The 11,931-nt window shown below is 39.8% G+C and overlaps 1 protein-coding gene across 1 annotated transcript in view; it reads right to left on the bottom strand.

The window, feature by feature from the left end:
- The window catches only part of ANO3 (anoctamin 3), a 462,814-nt gene that overhangs the window by 48,926 nt on the left and 401,957 nt on the right, over nucleotides 1–11,931 (bottom strand). Inside the window, 2 exon segments of the mRNA XM_006020701.3 lie at nucleotides 2,731–2,827; nucleotides 11,864–11,931. The exon segment at nucleotides 11,864–11,931 is cut by the window's right edge and continues 6 nt beyond it. Coding sequence (XP_006020763.1) covers nucleotides 2,731–2,827; nucleotides 11,864–11,931 — 165 coding nt within the window.

Here is an 11,931-nt window from a genome sequence, read left to right on the forward strand (position 1 = left end):
AGTGTTTGCAGTACCTGGTAATCGCATTATAGTTTAATATACTCTAGACATCAGGAATAGTGTCCTTGTAAGGTGATGGTTTCTCAAACAATTTGGGATGTTAGAGGGACTGCTTGCCTGCTGTGAGAAGGTTACATAACACATTGAAACATAAATATTTTACATAATAGCTGCCTTGTGCTTTGTCACTGGGTTTGAGCTGTAGAGGAGGATCCTACTATCCAGACAAATCTATGTTTTTTAGATAAGACTGTTTCATCACTATCTCCATTTTTAGCAAATTACCACTGAGCAGATGACACAGGATATTTAGTAAATGGGAGGTATTATGAAAAACCCTCTTGAAATCCTCCATTATAATCACAGCAGAAAAAAAAAAGTTAAAACAACAGAAACACTGTGCTGCCTGCTGGTATGTTTTATTTCTTCCTGAATGAAAACACTTCCAACACTGAGTAGGTTTATTAAACACAAAAGTTTAAGTATGTAGGTCTCTGTTTATTTTATGGTGCCAAAGAAAGCTGGCATTTACTATCTGATGCATTAAACCATCAAGTACAATATGTTTTTGTGTGAATTATATAATTGTGTGGAACTCGAGAAAAGTAAGTGCTTGGCTTTGTTTTTCTTTTGGTATAATAAGGCATGCAAGCATAATATTTCATGAGGTTGAAGTGAATTTGGGACTGAATGATTGGAAAATGAAAATAGTAAAATAAAATGGGCAAAATCTCTCCAATTTTTTAAAGTCTGGTAGTTTTGAATAACCTGTACAATAAAGATCAGTCATGTACATCAATAACAACAGTTTTCTTTCCAAAATATGAAGTCTTAAGTCCTGATCCATCCTTCCCTTTTCTCCACCCGCAAAAAAACAAAATCCCCAAATAAACCCCCCAGACTGAAAACTAAAAGGAAGCTAGGAAATTGTTAAGGTAGGATATTTATTTCTGGCCCACTCTCTTTAACATGTTAAGTTTGGGCCTATATTCATACAGCAACACAATTCAACAATGATTTTTCTCTGATCAAAGCTCAAAAGGGTGGACTGGGAAAGAAGTGGTCCTCTTTGACAGAAGACCATTAGACAGAAATGGGATGCTACAGGACACAGTGCTAGTTAGTCAGAGTACCACTGTATACTTCTCGCTGAAGGGCTAAAAATATGTACTAATATTAGACTAGCAGACTGTGTGCTGTTGAGGGCTGCATCAAATAGATGCGACATAAATGAGAACTAGATTGGGGAAGAAAGTAAGCCATGTCCATATCATTATCATCCTCTTTCTCCCAAGAAGGGGAAGACTCTTTACATATGGGTCTTGGAATCTAAACCTGAGGAATAAAGAGGCAATATGTCAGAGACGGTAGACAGCCTTATAGGAAAGACAACACAGGCTGTACCACCTTCCTTGGGAACCTCTGTACCCATTATCTGCTCCTATAAGGGAAAATTCCTGGAAGCACTGACTTGGAAGCCATGTTGCTAGAAAGCTGTTCATGGGTATGTCCTCCACATACACCAGCAGATTATGTGTGATTGGTATGATTTAAGAAGGATAACTCCTGCTTTCCTGGGCTTGTCTATTCATCCAAATTAATCCTGAATAAATTAAGGTATATTGTTGAAGTGGATTAACTCCAAGCAAGGACACACTTATTTTCAAATAAAAATTCAAATGAGCTTAATCTATTTTCAAAACAAATGAAGAAAAAAAACCACACATGTTCCTGATTAACTGGAGAATATCTCTCCCCCTATGTAGCAAGCCATTCTGCTTGTGAAATAGGGAGAGCTGAAGAAAGAAAACCCTGTTCTCAGTGACAGGAAGATCTGAAGGAAATTCTGCAAGGAGAAACTTGAGAAGATTTCCTCTCCTCAGCAGAGCTCCACCCTAGGAGGGCTGTCCTGCAAGATGTGATGTCTTATTTCTGAACAAATTACTTGCACTTAATCCAGTTACTAACTATGCATCAGAAACCACAAAGTGAAATTTGTTTTCAGCTCATGCTTGTAATTTTCCAGTGTGGCAGCTTGTTTTCATTCACTAATGCCTCTGCAGACCGAGTGGGTTTGTTGACACATCCTTGGATACTTGCTGCGTACATGCACCAGCACCATGACATCAATATATGCATAGCCTATTCTGGAAGCCGTATGCATGCTCATCATTTACTGTGTCAGCATAGAGTATAAGGAAACCTATAGTGCTTTGGAAAACACTGATGCTATGCACAATATATGTGAGATGATGAGAACTGGTCTTAAACACTTTGATGCAACCATTTTCTGTTAGGAAAAAAAAAAGTCACCCTGGGGGGTTGGGTGGGGTCAGATGGGGTGGAGTGGGAAGTTTGAGCTTCTTTAGATGGCAAAAATGTGATTTAAGAAAATAATACTCACATATGGTTATGACATTTTTACAATGCATTTTTGTTGTCCAATTATAAGCTGACCCAACTAACCCCAGCACTGTTTCCTGCCTGGGGCAGGGGGTCAGACTCGATGATCTGTTGAGGTCCCTTCCGACCCTGAAAATCTATGAAATCTATAACCACCTGAATTACAGTTTTATTTCTTTAGTAGATACTGAGTATATTTACTTGTGCAAACTTTGCAGAAAAGCATCACATTTTAGAGAAGGCTTTGATGAAATAACAGCAGTCATTATGTAGTGAGAATTGACTTTTGGATAACAAACAGCTTGTATCAAAGAGACTAATAATTACCTTTGCATATATGCAGCTTTCATTGAGTTTCTGCAGGGTGCAATTGCGTTCACACATGGGGCACATGATGGTTTCATTTGCCTCACAGATCTCTCTGCTTTAGCAGCAAGAAAAAACAAATGAGTTAGAATAATATTTTCAATGTGGTCAACATTTTCCTAAAACCAGTGTACACAATTTGTAGTCTTAATCTATTTGTATCGTGCCTAGACTAGCTCCATAAAAAAAATTAAATCAAAACTGACTGTTCAGTATTTTAAGGTTAAATTGAAATCCAATTCTCAATCCTTCTGGTGACCAAAGGGGCTTTATCACCCATCTCTGTGACACTCGGATTTGAACCTAAGCAATGGATACAATGCTGCAAAGTCCCTGTATATGCACAGCTCTCATGCATTACAATTGAAGGACTTGTCTCAGTTTGCTAGTTGCTTATTCTCAAATTGAACAAAATAGTCCAGAAGACCTTAAACACAAGGGGACATCCACCAGTGATGTCAACAAGAAGAGATCATATGTAAAGTGAGAATGGGAGAACTGGCTCTGGAGAGTTTTCTTGTTGATTTCATTACAGCCAGGTCTCCTCTCTGTACCTACACAGCAACATATTTAATGTCAAATGCATGAATCATAAATGGCAATGAGGTTTGTGGTGGATGAGGTGGGAGGGTGAGAAGTGTTCTTGTGTTTGTATTTACATTTTCCTCTAAATTAAATGTGCTTGGGTGAGACTGAAACAAGACTTACTTAGTTATTGACATTCTAGTTACTGGACTGGAAAATACCTTCAAACAACTCTGAGATTCATCAAGTTATTTAAGAATGTGAGCAGTCTAAGGCCTTTGGAACACAGTAATTTTGGGCAGCTCCTGGAGGTCTTAACACCTGGATTGTCCACACATGAATACCTGAAACTAGTTTTAAGCACTCGTTTTGCTGCTCAAAGTTATACCACTCCAGGGCAGGATTATCTGATCCTAGTTTGTGTTACACTAAAGGCCTTTATACATGTTGCACTTTGAGCTGCTCAAATATTGATGAGTGTTAGTGCTAGCTCAAGCCTTCAGCAGTCGCACATTAAGGCTAAAAACCTTCTCTGACTCTACCTGGTCTGCACAACTATGCCTTGCTACTTGAGGGCTGGCAGTCAGGGGCCAGACTAGGAGCTATAGCTATGTGTTGCCACTAGAGGTCTGGATAAAATAAAAAGAAGGGAAAAATAATTTTAAAAGAAATAAAGAGAATAAAGAGGAAGTAAATTAAAGAAGATCTCACATTTTAATAAATTGGGATTTGGGTATGGGGGGGGGTGCTGGTCATGCTTCTTGGAGAGGCCAGGAGGTGGGAGCAGTGAGGGAAAGTGTTTTTGGGGGAGATATCGCCTATGCCCTAGGAAGAAAGCCTCATCTCATGGCATGCACTTCTAGGAATGGGAAGGTCACATACTCGGGGGCAGGATGGGGAGAAGGCTCGGTGCTAGAACTGCCCCCTGGGCAGTGGAGTTCAAGGGATGGAAAGTTTATCCACAGAGAAAAGGAGGATGGGGGAGGGAACACTGCAACATTGGATTCTGGAGAACTGAAACTTAGGTGGCTCATCTGTGGAGAGTTGCCACACATTAATATAACGCAAGCTGGGTAACAGATCAGAGATAAATCTACCTTGGTCTGTGATAACTTTAAGCTGCCTAAAGTGTGCTTGAAACTTGATTCACGTGTTAATGTATGAACAATCCAGGGGTTAAGAGCTTCAGGAGCTGACTAAAATTAATATGTAATGAGGCCCTAAGGTGTAGGCACTCTAGGCTACACTTTAGTTGAAATACCCCACCCACTCCCTTTCCCCACTGGCCCAGATTGGGCCCCCTCTCCTCCACTTCCCTCCCCACCCTCACCCTACTTCTACAAAGACCCTCCATCTAAAAATATATATCTGGGTATAGTAAGTTCCATAGTAAACATCCAAGATCCAAGGTTGGCCTCCTTAAATTTAACTTTAGGGATACCGTCTTCATATGTGACTTATGCTAGTTGCACCAACATTAGAACTCCACATAGAAACACGTGCTTTCTCACTCTGGCTTTTCTTTTTATTATGTTAAAGCAGGGCCTTCAGGATATTTCATAGAAGGCAAAAAAACAAAACAAAACAAACAAACTGGAACCAAAAACAACCAACTTTTTTTCTTCTTCTCTTAGTCACACACAGCTTCCTAGAAATGCAGTTTGACCTATGCCGATATTATAGGGCAGGGACAGTGAAGTAGCAACCTTAACAGAAGGCTACTGAATGCCATGAGGACTTCTGTACAGGATAGAGGGTAGGCCATGACATAGAGTCATTCAGTCACTCTTCCTCTGCAGAATCACAGGCAGAAACTTCCTTCTCTTCCTTTCCATACTTTACCCAGGCCTGGGATGGATATGAAAGCTTAAACAGCCTGTCCCTTCCTTTCTCTCTCCTCTCAGGACTCCAGGGGTTATTTTTCCTTTGCCAGGCTAGATATTTCCAATCCCTCTGATTTTGCTGAGCCAAGGAGAAAGGGGAAATGCTGTACTGAGATTGAAATGGATTCTTGTGCCAATATAAAAGAAGACAACAAATACTGTACCAAGAACTGATGCTTGATTTGTTTTTGCATCAAGACTGTTAGCTTGGACTTTACTAAAATTCTCATAGAACTCACAGGCCTAACAGGAACTTTTATATTGAATCTGGTGTTATTTACAAATGTGAATTCCTATTAAATCCTATCTCTGGAATAATAAAACTACAGAGTGATGTGAAGTTTGTGTGTGATGTTTTTATCTGCTTTGATCTTAGTTTGCACAGCACCATCAGTCTCTAAGGGCACCATCAGTGCTCTGGGGACACTTTAATTAGAGCGGCTCCAAACGCTCTAATTAAAATGCCTGCAGTGGTGCATGTATTAAGTGTCCTGCACTTCAAAATGGCGGTGCTTGAACAAAAACCTCGTTCAACAAACTTTAGTTCAAGTGCTCCCATCATCATTTTGAACTGTGAGGGTGCTGGATACACCTGATGCAGAGGCTGCTGGACTGCATTAATTATCCTGCTTCAGCAGACTTGTGTGCTAATCAGCACATGTTGGAGCAGACGTCCAGCACGTGCATACGTACCTTAAATTATCAAAGCATCATAACAAAACTGGGAGCTGTCAAAGAACCTGTTCTAAAGATTGTGTAAGTATAGTAGCTGATTTCAGAGATGTACAATGATACATGCCTTTGCATTACATCCAAGATTACAACTGGGTCTTGGTATATAACAAAGACAAAGGTAGAGCAAGCTACTCTGTGCCCTGTGCAGACCAGGGCACAAGAGGAATATTATACCAACTGCTAGAGAATGGCAATGGCAGTGTGTATGTGTGAGTGTCTGTGCATGTGTGCATGGAGGCTTGGATTGCTATGGTTCAGACTGCTGCTGCTGGCCCATTTTCTCCCTTCTCTGTTGCCTCCTTAGATATGTTACCACATAAGGCGATTTTCCTCAAGCAAATTTTCTAACTGAGGAGAACTGTAATGACTATACGTATTACAAAAAAACAACCATGAGGACAATTTCTGATGCTATAAATGACAAGTTAGACCCCAGATTTAAAACAACATGTTTTACATGTTTAGGTCCTGCTGTGGTGAAGTCTTCTTGCACATTCTGTTTTTAAAAATCTGATTTACTTTCTCACAGCTAAAATCTCAGACAATTATACTGATAGTAATGAACTAGTCTCTGTAAAACCAATATTTGTTAGCAAAATTATTAACAGGGTGTTAAAAGTGTCTCTAATAGGGTTAATATTTCAAATACCTTCTCACTTACCCTATGGAAAAAAGCAGGGACATTTTATTAAGAAAATAGAAAAAGAAAGAAGGGAAAGGAAAGGAAAGAAAGCAAAAGAAAGAAAGATAGCTACAAATTCTGCAGTTCTATTTGCAGAGGTTGAATTTTGTAGCTCAAATATCGGAAGTAATTTGATATAAATTCACTATAATTATTTTGTTATAGCCATATCCATTTCACCATAAGTAAAAGGAACCAGTTGCTTTTACAATAGCCACTATGCTACCATGCATAGCATATTATATGCCAGTAGTGTGTTGTTGCAGTAGCTATTTCCACAAGGTTACCTCTTCACCTCAAGCAGGTTTCCACAGAAATGTCTACACTCCTGCAAGTGAGAGGCAGCTTCAAATGACAGACTCCTTTCAATGAAACTGCTTATTTGCTTCATTGCTTTGACAGGGAAAGGAAAATATTCCTGTTCCTAAAATCTGCTCTATTGAGAGGAGAGGGGAAAGAACATGTCCTTAAACATATGACATATATGCTTGTTTGTTCAGAACAGGCAGAGGTATACTCTGTCAAATATTTACTTTTATTTTTTGAACTACTAACATTCAGGAAAAAATAGATACCAGTTTTAGATTTGAGGGAAACATGTATGTATTTTTAAAACAAGACAAGTCTAGTAGTTAATTATAGCTTCAATCTATAGTATTATTTAAAATTGGATGGGAGATTTGGTTGGTACCAGATTTTTAGCTCAACAAATACCCTATGGTGATAAACATTTCTATACCTGTCTAGGTAAGTAGATTGAACAATCAAATTCACTCCCAAACCACTAGAGGGAAGATTCATATAACCTAAGTAGCAGCCTATTGTATAATCTGAAAAGCAGACTGGACATAACTAATCAAAGCAGAATGTTTGCAAAACCTAATTTAATCACTGGACAAGATTCACACCTTGAGGTACATAGCACAGTGGTTCTCAACCTGTTTTATACTAGGCCTGTGCAAAGCAGCTAGTATTCGCTTCAGATTTAGATTCAGCTGATTCGGGTGACAGTGATTTGATTTGGGGATCGATCACCCAGCAGCACCTGGTGAGCACTAAGGCTTTTTTTTAAAGTACCAGGAGCTGGGGCAGGAGGGGGTAGCCATGGTGGGGCTGGGGGAGTGGGTGGGGGCCCTGCTTCAGCCACCAAGGACTGTTTGAATCAAAGCTCTCTGAATCTTTTCTGAAGATTTGGAGAGCTTTGAATCTATTTGGACCTTTAAATTGGTCCCTTGATTCAATTCAGATTCGGAGATTCAGTTACTGAATCGGGTTGAATCTCCTTTGAATTGAATCACCAACCAAAGCTTCACACAGCCCTATTTTATACCAGGACACATTTGTAAACATCAATGGCTGGTCCCGACCCTGTAAATAGTTTAAGTAGAAAACAGCCCCCTGGCCCTGCCAGTGCCCCTCACTCCCAGTCCACAACCCTCCAACCCCCCCAGCCCTGCTGGTGCTCCTCATTCCTGACCCGCTACCCCCTTGCCTTCAGAATGCCCCCCCTCAAGTGTGTTGGGCAGGGGGTTGGCGTATGGGGTAGGGTGGGTCATGGTGGAGCACATACTGTCTTAGGTTGGTGCACCCACATTAGGCATGGGGCTGCAGCCTAGCCAGGAACCATCTCTGTGGCCCAGCAACTGGAATGCAGTGCAGTAGAGTGGAGCAGGGCAGTGAGACTCATTGCTGCCACCAGGACTCCCATGCCAGCTGTGCTGCCAGTGTGTGAGGAATAATGGATTGGTGGGGGGAAGCTGCACTACCCTCACCTCCTGCTGCCAGCCGCTCAAGTTCCAGGCCATGGCTCTACCCCATGCCATGGCCTGGGAACTGTCACTAGTGCCACACCATGCCAGTCCAGCCAGGCTGCAGCCCCCTGCCTACTGTGGCTGCACAAGTCTGGGAGACGGGGCTCCTACTTTTCCCCCCAGCCACTCTGCCAGCTTGCAAGGGGAAACCCACCATTTCCCATGTTTTTACTCTTTTAAAGGAGAATCCTTTTTTAAAGTTTGTTCATGACCCTTTCATATACTGTTGCCACCCACTTTTGGGTCACGACCCACAGGTTGAGAAACAATGACGAAGAACACAGGCATAAAAGCAGACAGTCACTGATATCAGTAAATACTTTGTTTTCCTAGAAAAATAATTTTACTACTTGTCAATTTGTGATAATGGGCTGTAAAAAGATAAAAACTCAATCTGGCATGAAATAGCATTATACTGAACATTCAAATGACAGCATAGGTTTTGGGGCAATTTTCCAAATTATAAGATTGCTATAATACCCTAGCACAAAGTTTAAATTTCAGATTTAAATTCTGCCTCATCTACTTCCTGAATCTGGGTTTTAGCAAGAATGTAATAGTTCAGTCAGAGTCCTGCTAAGTGGTGATAAACTCTGCATATGCATATGTAACATCTACAGAGTGTAAGATAAATAATAAATTCTGAATTCCACCAATGAGCATTCATGCAATACTTTTCTAAAGCACTTTACAAACTTAATAATAGCTGGAATTATGTTGTTAGTCTATCCACTGGCTGACAGAAGGTTTTTGTTTCCATAGTTCGCTCGATTTCTGTCTAACTCTCACTTCCTTGTAGTTAAGAAAGTATTGTAGTCAGCAGCTTAGTTTATGCATACCATTATGATTGACTATATAGAATTAAAACTGCTTAACTAAGTCTGTCAACAGCTAAATGATTCATTTCCAGATCAAATGATGGGGCAAGAGCAAAATGATTTCACTTTTATCCCTGCTGCCATTGGCCATGAAGACTTGAAGTGGCCAAGTTGTGAAATATAAAATAGGAATTCTTAGCCCAGTTTACTTGGTGTGAATATTTTGAAAGCATTTTGGGTTAGGTACAAAAAGAAATGTTTCATATTTAATTTCCTGGCCCCCTGGAATTGAATCCAAAGTCTGGATTAAGTATTTAGCCTCCATATATATCACACAGGATGAATTAGAAGCCTTAAAATGGGATCTAGCAAACTAATAGTCAGCAAACTAAGCTGGGACCTAGCTAAAGCCAGCACACACAATGTGGAGACACAGAGAGATAGCTAAAAGGGAAAAACTGAGGGCAAAGGTGAGTCAAAAATCCCAACCTTCAGAACTAAAATGTCTCCAATCCATTGAAATCCAAAGCCAGGAACCTTCTCCTGAAGATAAATGGCTAAATATTTTCTTTCCAAAAGCTGAGAAAATTATTGCTGTTCCCTTTCAAAGGAGAGGGGTATTGTTGTGGTGATTGTTTTTATATAATAATACTTACTAATTAGAGGACTTGCCCAGTAACTGAAAATTCCCTCTTCTGCCTGAGGGACTCAAACTCACACCTTCTACCTCTCCAAAGACTGTTCTAACCATTTAACCTCTAATGGGTAAGAGGCTCTTCTCCATAGGGCCATTCCACCCCTACTGATGAAGATGCTTCACCATGCAGAAAAGAATTCAAGACTTGTTTGGCCAGACAGAGCAGTGGCGATGTGTAGGGAGTGCATGGGGGGTGAGATTGGCTGTGGGGGGGAACCCCCTGGTTGCTGACTGGTCACTGAGGGGGCATGTGCCCCTCCTGAGTAAGGTGCACCAGTCAACCAGGAGACAGAGAGCACAAGACAGAATATGATTGTGAAAGACCTAGAAATTAAAGCACAACCCAGGAAGTAGGGAAGAAAGGACTAGGAAGACAGGGGGAGGGGAATAGGTTCCAGTCCTTGTTTCAAGGACTGTTTCTGCATTTTATGTTAATATTGTTAGATACAATTATGCTAATAAAAATAATATTAATGAAGATTACATTGTTCCAAGGCTGAAATCTTAATAGAGAATACTGTTTAAAATAGTCATCTCTGTACATTTTGGTTTATAACAGTTAAGTCTAACTAAACTTAATTACAGCTCTGTAGGACTGACAATATAATAACTCACTATAAAACCCAGGAACAAGACAATTTCTGAAAGAAACGTAAAGTGTTCCATGTTCAAAGGCTAAGAAACATCAATTTGCTATGAATTTCATCTCCATTAAGTAACAATCTCAGCATCCAATGTACCAAAATGGTAGAATAAGCTTTATGTTATATTTCCCTGGGTTAACATTGCACTAGAAGAATTAATCACAACTAATGGAAAGTTTTGGAATAAAAGTGTCTCCTTAGAAACAGTTCTCTTTAAAATAATCAGATATTTCCTGTAGGACATATGTCACTTATTTCCTAAAGCTGACACCATCCCTTCCTGAAACAAACCCCATCACAGGGAAAAAATTCCAGGAGCATCACCAATACTCCTATGAAATATCTTAAGAAGAACAAAGCATAATGTAACATCCTGTTTGCCATCAGACACCTTTGAGGTATATAAACTGCTGCAACTTTTATCCCAGCTAGAATTAACTTTTCCAGCCAGGAAAACTTATACCACCCTCCAGCTTTCCTGTACAATACAAATTTTCATTTCTGCCTGCGAGAAATTTTACAACTTTGCATTCTCCTATGCCTGAGGACGGGCATATGTGCCTGAAAGCTTGCAAATAAAGAAACATTTTGTTTACAACTGTCTAGTTGGTCTACTAAAAGATACTGCCTCTACCATACTGACTGCACGAGTTTCATTATTCACTTTATGATTATGCGATTGATTCTGAATCACCTTAGCCAGCATTATAGCACTCTAATGCTATAGTCTATAAGTTACACCAGTAAGCAGAATTGGGTTCAGAATTTGAATGACATTGTCTTATTTGGTGCATGGGGAAAAATAAGTTGAAGTTCTGGAGCTGTATTATTCATACAGGCCTATGAACAATCATAGGAGTTCAGTCTACAGGCCAAATGAAAGAGATTTTCTGACTATTTTTTATTGATGTAGCCTCACTGCAGCAAGCACTACTACAGAGTAGTCATTTGAAATATATCTTATGTACTTATGTGCTTTATTCGCTTAATTTCCTCACAAATAGAGTGGAAAATGTTGTATACGTATTGGTACATTTCCTTATTGCAAGTAACAAGTGTTCAGTTTTTACTGTAAAAGACTTAAAGGGAAAGGATATAGTTGGATGCAGAATTGGCTCCTCAATTGTTTGATTGTTGTGATACAACAGAATTTTAAAAGATACTTAAAGTTTGATGGAAGAAATACAGTATTTTGTTTAAGTCAGCCCTGCTGCCTTAGATTTTTCAACAAGTAATGAAACTGGCAAAAATAATGCTCTGCTGTGGTGTTTTAAAATGGGATCTTATTGTACATCATACCTTACTTGGCTGGAGTCCATAGTAAATAATCCATAAAGGAAAACAAACAGCCCGACAAGTGCAGCAGG

This window comes from Alligator sinensis, unplaced genomic scaffold, assembly GCF_000455745.1.
Source record: "Alligator sinensis unplaced genomic scaffold, ASM45574v1 scaffold165_2, whole genome shotgun sequence".
NCBI classification, from domain to species: Eukaryota; Metazoa; Chordata; order Crocodylia; family Alligatoridae; genus Alligator; species Alligator sinensis.